The sequence below is a fragment of the Grus americana genome, unplaced genomic scaffold (assembly GCF_028858705.1).
Source record: "Grus americana isolate bGruAme1 unplaced genomic scaffold, bGruAme1.mat scaffold_83, whole genome shotgun sequence".
NCBI classification, from domain to species: Eukaryota; Metazoa; Chordata; class Aves; order Gruiformes; family Gruidae; genus Grus; species Grus americana.
Genome location: NW_026562032.1, coordinates 411,601 through 426,646, shown reverse-complemented (window position 1 = coordinate 426,646; position 15,046 = coordinate 411,601). Strand labels below are relative to the sequence as shown.

Genomic DNA, 15,046 nt, shown 5'->3' with positions numbered 1-15,046 from the left:
TAACAGTATTAAAACTCCTCTAGAAAGTTAAGCCCTTTCAAAGCAGTTGATGACAAACACACCTAGGTAAGCCCCCCGCAGTAACTGAGACAAAATAATCAGGGCAGCATCTTCACATTTTGAATATCTTCCTTTAATGCACACTCTCAGATGTCTAGGAAGCTAAGCATGTACTCTTACTGAATTTTGTTAAGGAATACCACTAAAAATCCACTTCCAAGTTACTGAAACAGAAGTTGGAACTCGGCTTTCTCATTTGTAAAGCTTTCACTTACATGAACAAAGAAATTGAAATTTTTATTAAAGAATTTAAAGATGAAATTCCGTTCCATCATTACAGTGTGACCACCGTACTTTTTCAGTAAAAATATCTTTCAATTTCAGTACAAATGTTTTCAGTAAAAATATTTTTTTCCCATTTCCATTTCAAGCACCATATATTCTTGACTAAGTACATACCTAACCATCCTGAAGTCACTGGATTTATTGTCTGAAGTAAATGGATACATCTGTCTAACAAGCATGAGTGTGTGAGAAGGGGGAAAAAGTTGGGTCAAAGTCAATCTCTTTACTCAGAAGACACTTTAGACAAACGCTTTCGGCATTGTGTTGTCTAAGCAAATTTTAAGAGACCTGGGTAGGGTGCCTGAGTAATAACAGTATGCATTTGCTTAAGTACTCCAATGCTTAAAGGATTTATAGCTGAACAAGAAATTGAATAAAAAAAGTAACGACAGAAATACCTCTGTTGGGAGATCTGCGTGACACACATCGGATGTTGCAAGCAGCAAAACTGGAGCAAATGCTGGAATGTTCTGCAGTAGTGTTGTAAAAGTAGCTTTCAGCGTAGCTCCAACAGCCTCCCACCACAAATGGATATGTGGGATATAAATGATACTCGGCGCTGTTCTTTGAGCTTCTCGCATCAACTGGTGAAATGAAAGCTTGGATAAGAAAACTAAACCATGTGCAATAGGCTAATAAATAACTACGTATCAGTCAAACTATCTTACGAAGTGGGAGTACGTGAAGCCAAAACACAAAACCAAACCAACAAAAGAACAACTCCTTAACCATAAGGTAAAACGTTTACTTTGACTCAAATATAGACATTGCTACGCAGACAGACCTGAAGCTCTACCTGATTTCAAAACTACTCAGGTGTAAGGGAACTCCTAAAGCGCCTCACAACTTAGCTGGTGTAGTGGTGTGCCGGAAAACACAAGCCTAACCCTTCTTCAAGATGTATTAGTCTGGGTAAGTCACTACCCGACTGCAACTACACGACCGACTACACCATCTTCAATTCAGAGCGGGCACATAGCCAAGTCAGTCTGGAGCACAGTCTGAACAAACACAGACAGACCTATGTGAAAAGATGGGGGCTGATGCTGTAAGAGGAGCCTGGTTACAATTCAAAATTTCAAGTATGTTTTATAAGAGGTGACCAGTCTTCAGCCTGCCTGAACAGCTAAATCACGCACAGCCTCTCATTACCAAAGGATCCATCAGACCCGATTACACGCTTTGGATGGCCGCAAGCCGTTGCCTACAGATGGTACCTCGATCGCAGAAGAGAGCGTGCACCTACTGCGTGAGGGAAGTGGCAACAGCCCTTTCACGTGACAAATTTCTCCGTGGACCCTTTCAGATTATTAAGATTCAGGGGGTTCCTGTCACAAAATGGGAAGCGCACGTGGTGTGTCTGGGCAGTGACTAGACACGGTAGCTATAGGACCGCAGAAGCAACCGTAACGTAACAAAAAAGGAATTGTGCCTCTTCTGTGACAAATGAGTATCCAGTCCTGTAGTGTGTCTGTCCTTACTTGTCCAGCTCTCAAATGCTGCTGCCTAAAGGTCAAGATATTTTAATACAGTGATGCCAAACAACAAAATGGCTTTCCTGCCTAAAAGTAAAAAGGAAAACAGCACTACCTCTGCTTATATTTAATTTTCACAGTTAAGAAAAACATACCAGTGTACAAATGTAAGTGTTCCATGAATTTTAATGCTTTTACTGCATATACTACAGCAGTGGAAGCTGTATATATATACACACACGCGCGCACGCGTGTACATATGTAAAAAAAAAGAAACACTTCTTTTCCCCAAAACCTTGATTGCCTTTTTATTATATTTAATAAAAAAGCCTACAAAAAGTGCGTGACCTGCAGTCAGGCTGATGCAGAGCCACCTACTGGGAGCAGAGTCTCGTAAGCAGCAATGAAAACAACTTTCTGGATCCCACCGAAATGGGCAGGATTTCTTGCGATAAAGAGGGATTTATTAGCAGCACCTCCCAGCTTCCCAAGCTGCTAGCAAATTCCTCACGGCTTAATTTGGAATAGAAAATACGGCCATCTACAACATCCTTACTCGGGATTATATGATCTAAAAAGAAACGTGCATTTTCGGACAGAAGTAAACCTAACAGCACGTTCAAACCAGGCCACCTCTATTAACAATGAATTTTGCTTATTTTACTAGTTTATATACAGTTCATGAAGCCTATGAGATTAAAAAGAAAAAAAAGATACCCGTGCACATGTTTCTTCCGGTGATGTGGCGGTAACAAACAAAGCAGGTAGGTCTAGCGTATAAACTGGAAACTTTTCCAGGGCATGTATTACCGCAGGTGCCAAATGAGAAGCTTGCCCACATCCTGGCTCTCCAACTAGTAAGAACCGTGGCCTGCAAGATGTTGGCTGGTAATAAGCATTTCTAGAACAATTAGAAGATAGTAAGTTTCAAAATGAAGTGATGACTAGGCACACAGATGTTAAAGGTTTTTTCCTAACCTCGGTTTTTTTTTGGTAAATACTCTCCATGTTCCAGTACATAATAAGCTGGTCTGTGATCAGGAAGACTATCAAAGCTCATTTTCTTACAAACTTGTACCATAGCTCCCCAAAGAAATCCTGCCAATCCCCAGCATCTCTGCTATTCGTTTGGCTGGCTTAAGTAATGGCTCTTAAATCACACACGGGGACTTGTCCAGCTAAAGACACACACGACAACTGGTCAGTAACCTGATATGGAGGAGAAATACAACTCGCTCTCGCTCTCTCTCTCAACACACACCAATCTGGATCTGTACACCCCAATTTTCAGTAGGTCTTGAGTTTAAGTAACTACGAGATCTCTACATCTGTCAAGTTCAGCTGAAATTTGGCCGTAGTTACTGGAGATAGCGGGAAGGAAGGAGCAGAACAACGTTTCTAGGAAAAAATTAAGGTGGGCGCTGAAACACATGAGCTGTATCTGAAGTACGCAATTGGATTAGTTAAATTACAGCAGTACGCCAAATACGTACAAGATTGTATTCAGTCATTCTAATTGTTTCATCGTTGAATTGTGTATTAATTTCCTAGTAATCTTGCTTTCCTAGCATGAAACACATTTGTGAAGAGCGTTTGTTTTTTCCAGCACAATACCACTGTACCTTTACTGGCTGAAGTCAAAGATCTTAGAGACCTAACCAAACTCAGCTGGTCACATTTTCTGGGCAGCATAGCGATAGAAACGGAGAAAAATAACTGACCCAACAGTGATGACAACAATCTATTTTTTCAACTGTTGGCTTATACAACTTCCACATTAAAATGTCACAAGCTTAATATCAACATTTACCTGCTAAAATTGAGGAATTTTTCCTTTTCTCTACTGGGCATTTGATGAGTTGGCTTATCTTCAAAGATTGATGGCGATTCCTCATCACTGTCAACTGCATAATTTCTTAAAACATGATTTACACTGTCTGAAAGACAAGAGAGGTTTGTTAACTTTCCTGAATACTCCATATCTCACTCTCGCATTAACACAGCTTCAAATCAGTGCTGGAAATCCCTTTTCTTCTATTTCTTCATTTGAGGGCACACACTGAATGCTATTTTCTGAAGAGTTCGTCCTACCACAGACCTAAGGAGACTGCACAAGTCTCTACAAAGCTGTCCTAAGTGCTTGGGAGGTTGTTTGGTTTTTTTCTCCTTAGAAGAAAGATGATTAGGAACAACTTTGGTGGTTCCGAGACACCTGAAAAACCCAACAAGGCCACTTCTTTCTGGGGCAGGTTCCCGCACTGGAAGCGAGGGAATTAAGCGAGTGCGATGGCCACAAACTTCCATTTGCGTAGGACTAGTGAGTCAGAATATACAGACCAACACACCTGCTAAGTAAGGCTCCTCACAGATCACCGAATGAGTAGATAATGGAAGGCAGACAACAGAGAAGGGATGCAATTACCAATCCCCTAGCCTCTCTGCTTTTGTTTTGTTGGTGGATTTCTGCCTCTGTTTTACCAATGCTAACCTATCTCCTGGCTCTACTGGGAGTCATCCTGGTAGGACAGTCTCCAGAGATTGGCATAACTAACTATTAACAGATTTCCATTAATCAAGAGTGGAGTGAGCTTATCAATTTCTTTGCTCTCACCAACTGACAGAGTAAACCTGATCAGGGCTGATGCAGTCAGGGGTGTGAGCTCACGTATGCTAAGCCAAGTCCCAAAGTACACACTACTAAACCATTCTCATCTCCTGTACAAGTGTACAGTGTGATCCACAAACATTTAAGTTAAGAGACTATGGCTAAAAAAAAAATCACGATAGCTAAAACAGTATTTAGCTTAAACCGCTTCTGCTTGCATTGTGGTCCTGACATTCTTCAGACAGGAATTAGAAGCATTCATGTAAAAATACCTTTTTCCCCTCTATTTCAATATTTTGAAAGAGGTGCCTCATACTTTAAACCTCAGATCCATCTCTACAAATGACAAATATGATGTTAGCTACTGTCAGAAACAGGGTGCTGTAGTAGAGAACGCATAGTTCTCTACGGCCTATTGTGAGTCATTCACAGCTCCCATCCAGCACTTCACTTTAGAATCCAGACTAAAACCTATCCACCATGTTCCTGAAATAAAAGCATGCACATGCATATTCTGAAATTCTGCTGTCATTATGGCCAAGAGGTTTGTGTATGTTGACTGCACAAATGAGAATTTTTTGCTTTGACAGAATTTTAAAGTAGTGAATGTTATCGTTATACCTGGCTGTTGGTCCTTCTGTAGTGCAAACTCTGCGTGGGGAAATACTCTCTGCAAGGCTTGTAAAATTCTTGCTAAGGTGTTTTCAAGCAGTGGTTTTGAAACAGATGATAGCGCTCGCCCAGGTGAAGCCACAGCCCTCTGTGAAGCTGGAACAGTCTTCTGCATTGCCATGACAAAATCCTTTGCTGTTATTTTGATAGAAGCAACATCTAACTGCAGTTTCTCGCTACTTTTGTATAGCTGAGGATAGCGGCGGCGCAAAGCACAGAGGGCAGCTTCAGCACATAAGGATTTAATATCAGCACCACAGTACCCTAACAAAGAAAACAAGAATCAAAGGTTACATCAGTCTCAGGCAACACAGAAGTCAAGGCCAAGGTTCCGTTCCCCAAGCGCAACACTGAAAGACTTTGTATGCGGCCAAAAATTAACAGTTTAAGAGAGAACGTAAAGAGTTACTGCACTGCAGAGAAGTTTTGTTACGTGGCTCGCAGCCTGATATCCTGCGCTTATTAAGCAGCCCCCTAATCAAAACTTTGCTCCCAGGGAAGATGCCCAAAACCCATTCAACGTTCTGAGAGACAGAAAGAAAATTAAAAGAAAAGAAGCATCTAACTTGCTTTGCTCCCACGGCGTGCCAGCCGCCTCACTCTGCAGCAAGGTGCAAGAGCTCGAGTACTGCCTGCTACAAGCTCAGATTCCTTCGGACTCAGTCCCATGCAGTAACTCACTGTATTTTCAAACTTACCAACACATTTTTCAGCTAGCTCTTCAAGAAACATGTCCGATGGCTTTGGGGTCCAATCTCGTGTGTGAATCTTGAAAATCTCTTTTCTAGCCTGGAAATAAAATGGTCGCATTTTAGTTTGTCCAGAGTTTTCTCTTCAAAATCCCCGAAACAACACAAAACCCCCCACACCCTCACATTAATACAAATACTTGGTTTATCTGCTAAACTTTTAAGTATTTTACAGTTCGATTAATACGCTCTCTGCTTTTGCAGAGTAATTGCTACAATTACTACAAAGACGAACAATAATTATGACTCAAACTACTGTCACTGATCCAGAAAATGTCAAACGTTGCCTATCTTCATCTCCGATCTTAGCAAGATCTTTTATTTAAGTATTCCCTGGTACACAGTTTAATTACGGCAGATTTCTAGAATTCTTCCACAGTAGGGAATCATATAGTGTATGTGTTTCACGGCACCTCCTCTCCTGTTCCTGAAAGGAGATAAAAACTGGAGACAAATGTTTCTGTTAAAGATGCTGTTTAGTGCACTTTTACTAGCCTTCAACCATAGCCAAATTAAAACACACAAGACCAGGGTTCCACACTGTCTTCCTCCCCATATTTTTTGGTTGCTATACACCTACTTTTTCATTGCTTAGCTATCGCCATTGAACTAGAAGCTTCCCAAGCCCCACACCTGTCCAGCGTACCTCGCATCTTTGTCCAATAAGAAGTTACCAGTAAGAATGTCAGCTCCCAAAATACTTCCCTCCCAGGATACGCAGCCTGGGAACGATCCAGCACAGGTACATCCACTATCCATTCGTAAACCAAGAACTGAGAGCAAGACCACTTCAGGATGAAAGTGTCTAAGTGGATTAAGTCAGTCAGCAAACATGGACAGATTTGGGAATGGAAAAAAATTCAATCGCTCCAGCACCAGCCTTGAGAAAAGTTTTTGCTTGCAAAAAGGAATTCTTGTGCGCACACCATTTCTTTCATTTTCAAGATGAGATAGCAGTAATTTACAGCTAATTGGGGCATTCACTCTTTCTTACATGTTTCAGTGACTAGCAGCATCCCATTTTCTTGGCTGGTCACAGTGAAACCAAAACTAATTACAGAACTAACTACTTGTGGAAATCCTCTTAATGGTATATATTCAGTACCGGATCTGCCCCCCACAGTCTCTCTTTTGCCCAAGTTGTCCAACACTGGGTTTGACTTTAACTGCTCTGTAATCCTGCATTGTTACGTGGTTTTGTTATAAAGAGGGACTTTGTCACATGAGCATTAAGGTTGTGTTTAAGTTCTGACCTCTTTATCTGGCAAGCTGAAGAGGAACTCTCGATCAAAGCGGCCGGGTCTTCGTAAAGCAGGATCTATAGAATCCAGCCTGTTGGTGGCCCCAATGACCACAATCTCTCCTCTGCTCTCTAAGCCATCCATAAGGGCCAGAAGAGTTGACACAATAGAGCTAACAGAAAAAATATAACTTTCATTCGCTGGTTTAGTAAATTTTGTTACATTCTACGCAATCTTCTGCAATGACCACTCAAAAAGGACAAGCTTTTCTTGATGAGACGCCAATTAGCGAAAGACTTAATTTAGGACATAACAAAACCAGTAAGCTAACACAGGCCTTGTGCTGATATCAAGCTGAGTGAACTGGTTTCAGTTATTGTTTGAAAATCATCTGAATTTTAGTAGCATTGAATTACTAGTTTTCAGGATAAATTAATGTATCACATAAAGTTAAACAGGTTGTGGTGGTCTTTTCACAAAGATCAAGCAGCTTCTATGTAGATACCAAAAATGTACTACCTATGAATTTGGTCTTGTTCACTGGACCGCACAGGAGCAAGGCCGTCTATCTCATCGAAGAAGATAATTGAAGGTCGCATCTGGTAGGCCTCGAATGAAAACAGAGGAATATGGACATAAGTAAACCGGGACTATTTTAAAGAGAAAATGCATTAAAAATGTTTTGGTTGGGAAGTCACTGGAACTAGATCTTTCAGACTGGCATCAGGGATCTCTACTAATTGGGCTAATGGAGTGAGGGGCACGAGTAACAGAAGACGGCAGCTTGTGTCAAGCCACTGAGACCGGGTGACAGGAAACAAATCAGAGCAGTAGTTTTTACAGCTGTTTGGCAACCGCCGAGAACAGAGCCGAGACTTAATTCAATTACAGGTTCTGAAAGCAAGCTTCCATCAGGAATTTAAATGACTATGCCGTCAGCCTGCATCTGTTTCCCTCGGATCTAAAGCCACCATCCATCTCTTGCCTCTTGAAACCCTTTTTGTGGCTGTTTTGGTTTGGGTTTGGTGGGGTTTTTTTGTTGATGGTTATTTTGGGGGTTTTGGTGGGGTTTTTCTGAGGTGGGTAGCAGGGGTTTGCTTTGCGAGGTTTTCTCGTTTTATTAATCTTCCCTAATACATCTCAAGATTTCAAGCCCGTAAAAAACCCACTGAAAAAGGAAACACTAACAAACCCATTTCAGTGGAAAGAACTGACAAAAACCAAAAAGGAGTGAGTTGTTCTTAAAAATACTGACCACAGAAGATTACAGTTACCACTCGGACAGAACACACAGCACGTTTCAACCTTACCTGATCAAATAATAACCGAAGCTGTCGTTCAGATTCCCCCGCCCATTTACTCAGGCAGTCGGCACCTTTTCGCATAAAAAAGGCTATTCTCCTCTCACCTTGGCTGCATTCATTAGCAAGCGCACGAGCAACCAGTGTCTTTCCAGTCCCTGGCGGACCATAGAATAGACAGCCTCTGCAATTATTAAAAAAAAAAAAAAAAAAAAAAAAAAGAAAGAAAGAAAAAGAAGAAAAGATTCATATATGATGGAAAAGTATCTATTACAGTCCTCATCCCTAAACCACACCCCTCTTCTCTCCTAACCAAAACACTTTGTGTATAAGATCGCGGTAACAGCTGAAGTGTGAGAAAAGTGAAAAGAGATGGAAGTTTTGTGTTCCTACACAATTCAACAAGGCAGTAAACGCAACAAATAAAGAGGATAATGGAGACGTACAAACCTCGAGAAAAGATCCTAGTGTCCCGGAAGGGCACTTCCAAAACTGCTGACAAACTACCAGGGGTGGTTACAGCACAGTGGAGCCAAACCAGAACAAACTTGAGCGCAGAATCTGAGACTTGGCTAACTTATGATACGCTGCATGTAAATGCTTGTTTTCACAAAAGGCAAGATTTGCTAGTAAAGCATTTCATTCTCCCTTAAAAAGCTTGAAGTTACTGGATTTGGTCTCCCAGGCCATCCATTGCTGATGATAAATGAGGTGGAAGTCTAAACCTGGGAGAGTATTCTGCATTTCCAGATAAATACAGCCATCAACTAGAAAAGCCAATACACTGCTGTTTCAAAAAGAATTTCAATGAATAAAGAAGCAAACCCACTGGAATATTGTCTTTTCATTATTTGTAATACTTTTAAAGTTACCGAAAGCAAAGAATTTAAGTCATATTTCACTATACCATAATTGAACTGCGCTGATCAAGAACATATAAAGCTAACAATTAAATCTCTAATAATGTCATAACGCAGAACTAATTTAGCTGTGTAAAAAGTGGTCAGATCCTTACTTTAGCCCAAGCACGACAAACACGGCAAGGTTCTAGTTGCAAGTCCTGTCAATTCTAAAACGTATCCCTGATCACTTGAACAAAAAGACAGTTGGTGGGAGAGACAACTGGACTTCCAAGCAACAAATTACAGTTGACTACCAGTAGATGATTCCTTCTTGCTTATAAACTAATCAAGCGGACGTGGCCATCGAACTCAAACCAAAAATGACTCAGCCCCACCTTTTAAAGGCAAGACACTTTTAAAGTATACTCTCACCACACGGTACATCTTTGAACCTACATATATTCTGGATTCTATCCATTTTTAAGAAATTGCTTTTTACTACTGCCAAAAAGCCCCATCAACATTGCTGAAAATTCTGAAGCGTGGAAACATATTGATACCTCAGTTGAATATTCTCCTGAAAATGGGTGAATTAGAATTCATAGTTTTAAACAATATCTGTTACCTTGGAGGTTGAATTTTGAATCTCTCAAAGACTTCTGGGTAAAGCAGTGGAAAAACGACCATCTCTTTTAAAGCTGAAATGTGGTCAGAAAGACCACCCACACCATCAAATCGCACCTAAAAATAAAGTCAGCGGAACACGTTTTATACGTTAAAGAAAGCTGCAACCTTGATGAGGTTCCATCAGAAAGTACATGTCAGCACAAAGGAAATGTTCTGGGCAATTTTCAAATTGCTGGAGAGAAAACTGTAAACCAAGGTAGCTGTAGACAGCACGTTATTGAAAGCTTTCAGAAACACTGGAAACATCTCACGGACACAATGAACTAAAATTACTTACTGAACAATCTATTTGCATTGGATCAACATCAGCCAGACTTGCTCCAATTTTCATTCGATCCTTGGGAATTCCCTTTAGCTCATCTTTTCGAAAGTTTAGTGGAAGACACCTGATTTGAATTAAGGAGAAAGAGAAAGGCACTTTCTAACTTGGGATGCAGCTAGCTTTTTGCTTTTATAACGATGGCAAGTGAATGCAGAAGACCTTATAAATGAGATAAACTTCCTAAATAATGAAATATTTGTTCAAGTTGGTTTACATTTAATGTCCGTGAGTAAAAAAAGGAAAATGGTCACTCCGGACATTAAACTGCGTTAATTATTTTAATAACTCTTAGCACTTCTAAATATCCATGCCAGACCACACAGCATATAGAGGAATGCAAGCTTCAAACAACTTACTCCATATGTGGAGACCGTGACCTGACCTTGATTTGCGTGACGGAAGAACTCCTCAAAACACACTGACATCTTTCAAAGATTTTTTCGCGTCTACATTCAAAGACTTACAGCCCAAGGGGCTACTTAGTTCAGTGTGGATTAACATTATAAAGGCTGGCCACTACTGCTGGTCCCTCCCAAGGACTTTGGGATCCATGTGCCAGAAGACACACATGTCTGAGAGACATTGGGCTGAAAACTTATTTCTTAGATTGTTATTAAAATAGTTTTTAGAAATTGTACAAGAGAAAGTGGCTAACACTTCACAGTCAGGCAGATGCAAACTCCCCCCAAATAGATTTCTCCCTCCCCTATTCTCCAATTTCATTAACCTTCTTAAATTTCTGTTATGGCTGCGCTTCCTATGTCTCTCAAAACGCTCTTCGTCATCAGATGTGGATGAAGAGGATGTGGAATCTGTGTTGTGGACTGCGTGTCTCCGTCTGCAAACATTTAAACAAACAAGTAAAACATTAAAGTACACGCTAAATAGTATCAAAACTTAAGTGAATTCTGTCTCAGAATTTACTTTGAGATCTATTAAGTTTCCAGATCATTGTACTCCTTTTGAATCTGATTTCAAAGTATATGACATGATTTTCCTTGTGACAGTAAAATTTAATTTTTCTGAGGAAGGTAAAATGTTTAACTATTTTTAAAAGAAATTTCATAAAATAAATTACTCATTTTGTCCAGTCTCTCTCTCACACACACACATAAATGGAGTTTCACTTAGCATTATATATCCACTCTGTGAAACATAAACCTTTTTAACTTGTTTACAAATTTGGCTTCAAAAACCTTTCCTTCCATAACTATCTGCTTTCAAAGACGCTGAACAAAGTGCTCATATCTAGCAAGAGACAGCATTCTGCACGCTCTAACTGCTTACAGGATCCAAAACCTCTTTGTCATTACTACTGTAATTCATAATTTATAATTTCATTTAGCATTTTTCTTGTTTAAGGATAGTTTCATACAGAATCATTAGCTGATTTCAGACAGAAACCAGAATCAGTATTTGACTGATTAAAAAAAAAAACCCAAACCAAATCCATTAAAACTTCCACGCAGGTTCTCCCTCTAACTAAATTATCTTCAGTTTTAAGAAAATAATTGGTATTCTTCAAGATGAGTCTCAGATTTTCAGAGAGAGATTCTGGCTTCGGTTCGAGAACAAAAGAATTGCAGCTACGTAATCTCAGCACAACCTCCGGAATTACCTTATCAGTGACCACCAATACTGCATTTTAAAATACCTAATGGCTAATATAAAAAGTACAGTTTACACTCTCAATAGTTGTTTTCTTTATACCCTCGGACTACCACAGCGATAATCACACTATTAATCTGTAATTACCACCAATCCAAACACCCTTGAAAGCATTATTCAGTCATGTGAGCAACAGCACTATTGATAAGTAAGAACTATCACTAACCATATACCAACCTGTTAGCTCTTTTGCAGCAAGAGCCTTCTGACTGAGCACTTCTAAATGAGTATCTCTGTCTGACAGGTGAAGACCGGCCCGAAAAATCTCTCTTACGTTGTCTTGGTTCTGTTGAAAGCAAAGAATTTAGAATAATGTTACAAACAAGGTTAAGAGAAAGCAGGATAGTGGAGGAGGTAGAAAATTTCAGGGGAAGTTTCAAGTGATTTGGGGGGGGGGGGATTTTTTTTTTTTTTTTTTAAATCAGTGCACAGTAGAAGGGAAAAAACACACACTTGTGTTTTAAGGAGAACTGAAAGCCACAAGAGTAAGATTATCAAGTCTGCTTAATTACTATTCTTTCAAGGATACACAGGCCTTTTTTTTATTGAAAAACAACAACAAGTATGCCAAATGGCAAAGGAATATAACGTGCACAGGCTACATGCATTTAATAAAATTTACTTGCAGAATGAAGGTAAGAAATTTAAATAGAAGTTGAGTGGGTATATATTTCATTAAAAAAAATCGTCTATGCAAGGAATTAGGTCTGAAGAGAAACTGTGCATGTAACCTACTTTCCAATGGAGCTTGATAGCGCTCAACGGTTTTCCTCTGTCGAAAGTCATAACGCTTTCGAGTGTCTTCACCATCATCTTTCTCTTCATTTTCTTCTGATGAAACTACTGTACATTGACATAACGTTAAACTGTTTAAGTACTGTTGCAAATGATACTAAATTCAAAATGCACTCCACAGATGCCTATAGGTTTTACTATTACCTTCATGTTAATGACGATAGATCTGAAAACTGGCAAAACCTTACGACCAATTTATGCAAGAGACGTTCCAGAAATTACAAAACACAGAGGAGCGTACATATAGATACTGTTCTGTGCTCGCTGAAATTGCTGGGTGACTTCTCATCAGCCTTACTAACACCAATTCTGTCATCTTGCTTAGCTAAGATGCAGCTCCTATGAAAACCGCTATTTCAGAAAGTCATTTCTTGTTATTTTGAGAAAGCGTTTCAAGGAAATGTTTTTAATATTCTATAGTGGTAAGACTAAGCATGGTAAGCTAGCTCCAAGCCCTAGCTCTGCCACAGATTACGTGAGCAATAATGGGCAAGTCTCAGGTTTGAACTTCCCCAATCAGAAAATAATGTCAAATGCATACAGTTTACGCCACTAGCTTCTGCAAAGTAACTTCATGTTTTTTTCATGAAGGATGGTAAGAATGCAAAACCCAGAGTATAATTACCTAGCAGGTTCCTAGTAACACCCTCTCACATTAATAGCTACACACCGGGTGAGGAATGTACATGCTCTGTTCACCTCCCTGCTCACTAAAATTAAGTACGCTTGATTCCTTGGAAAGCACTAAGCTTTATTTCTTCCCCCTAAAATGTCACACTGCTTTCTGAATGCAAGATAAGTTACACAAGATAACGTAGACAGCACATGGAAAAGTGAAAAATTATTTTGGCATCACTACTATCCCCAGTCCATGGTTCTCCAACACTCCTGTCACGAAGGCACGAGCTTTTCTGCTCCTCGAGTCCTTCCCCTTGTTCCACTCACTTTCTTTATACTAACACACCTTCCTCACTCCTTCTTGGCACACGTTTCATTCTAAAAGTATATTTTAGTTTTTTCCCAATTTAAAATTCCAGAGTTATCACTTTGACCACAAATGAACTGCCCCATACTCTTATTTCCCTTTCAACATACTATTTCTAATTACTTTCTACAAGTCTCTCCTGCCCAACACCTCGAGATCCACACACTTGAACCAAGCCATACAGTTCCTCCCTCTAGACTGCCCGTACCTTGTATTAAAGCTGCTCTTATTAAAGCCTTGACTTGATATTCTCCTAACTAGATCTCCAAATGAGTCAGCTGTCCTCCCTTACCAGTCAAATGTCCTCGGCACACTTGGTCGTTTCTTTTTGGTAATGCCTTGCTCTACCTGGGCTTCTTGAAGTCAGCCTCTCGCTGGACTCCTGCTGTGGCTCCAGGTGTTCTCTCACTGCTCTACGAGGAGGTCTGGTCACCGAGGTACGCACCCGGGAGCCACAGGCTAGGTCTGAACTAATGACAGGCTGAACAACAGGCCTAAAAACAGGCCACGGACTGTTCGCTGGCCTGATCGGGATTAGCAACAAGATCACCCCAGTGCTCATTAACACCTGGACATCTAGCTTGAACCTTTTTGTAGGTCTCCGTTGCCAGTCGTTAAGTCGTACACAGGCTGTGTAACACATACAAGATAACGCCCGCGCTGGAGATTGCATAAATCCCCTCTCGTTCAAGTTCTGATAGTCTGATGGTCAGACAGGTGACCAGACGCAGGGCACAGGCAGTACTGACCAGCAAACTATTTACATGTGACTGGCCCGTTTTATCCCCTTGCCCCTCTATTTTCCTACTCTTGTTCCTCACAAAGTCACCGGAACGCCTCCCGTGTTCCTGCCCTTAAGATCCCTTCAGTCCTGCGTGAACTGCTTTTCCCCTGCATCCCACAAAATGCCCCACTGCTGGGCAGTAACCCCCTAGTCCAAAAGGGGATATGCAGAGCTGCCCCCGATGAATCCTCCAGATAGGTTTCCCGCCCGGATGCTGGGGCTGAGAGCTCTGATGGGACGGACAGCCCTGGGAGAGGCCCAGACAGGGTGGCTGTTCCTCCTCGCTTTGATCTGGGTGTCTGCCATTGCACACCCACGCGCTCCTCCGGGCTTGTGCAGATAGGGCTTTGATGGACTGATGGCCTTGGGAGTAGCCCGGCAGGGTGTTATGCGGGCTCCCCCTCCTGCCGCTGTCTCTCTGAGCGAGTGTGCAGAGGAGGTCTGTCACAAAACCTAACACTGATCAGCTCAACTACTGCCGCATCCTTTTCTATCCTTAAGTACAGTCTCGCCCCATTCTCTTCCATCCAGAAATCTCCTACAAGGATTGTTGGACTGACTGCCTTAATCACAAC

At 40.9% G+C, this 15,046-nt stretch overlaps 1 protein-coding gene across 1 annotated transcript in view; it reads right to left on the bottom strand.

The window, feature by feature from the left end:
* The window catches only part of LOC129201191 (ATPase family AAA domain-containing protein 2-like), a gene marked incomplete at its 5' end in the record, with an annotated part of 29,385 nt that extends 16,652 nt beyond the window's left edge, over positions 1-12,733 (bottom strand). The window contains 12 exons of the mRNA XM_054812343.1: positions 744-929; positions 2,538-2,714; positions 5,078-5,361; positions 5,796-5,886; positions 7,100-7,259; positions 7,607-7,695; positions 8,398-8,572; positions 9,856-9,971; positions 10,195-10,303; positions 10,967-11,077; positions 12,085-12,193; positions 12,643-12,733. Coding sequence (XP_054668318.1) covers positions 744-929; positions 2,538-2,714; positions 5,078-5,361; positions 5,796-5,886; positions 7,100-7,259; positions 7,607-7,695; positions 8,398-8,572; positions 9,856-9,971; positions 10,195-10,303; positions 10,967-11,077; positions 12,085-12,193; positions 12,643-12,733 — 1,698 coding nt within the window. The remainder of the gene's footprint in view (positions 1-743; positions 930-2,537; positions 2,715-5,077; positions 5,362-5,795; positions 5,887-7,099; positions 7,260-7,606; positions 7,696-8,397; positions 8,573-9,855; positions 9,972-10,194; positions 10,304-10,966; positions 11,078-12,084; positions 12,194-12,642) is intronic.
* Between the last annotated feature and the right edge of the window lie 2,313 nt (positions 12,734-15,046).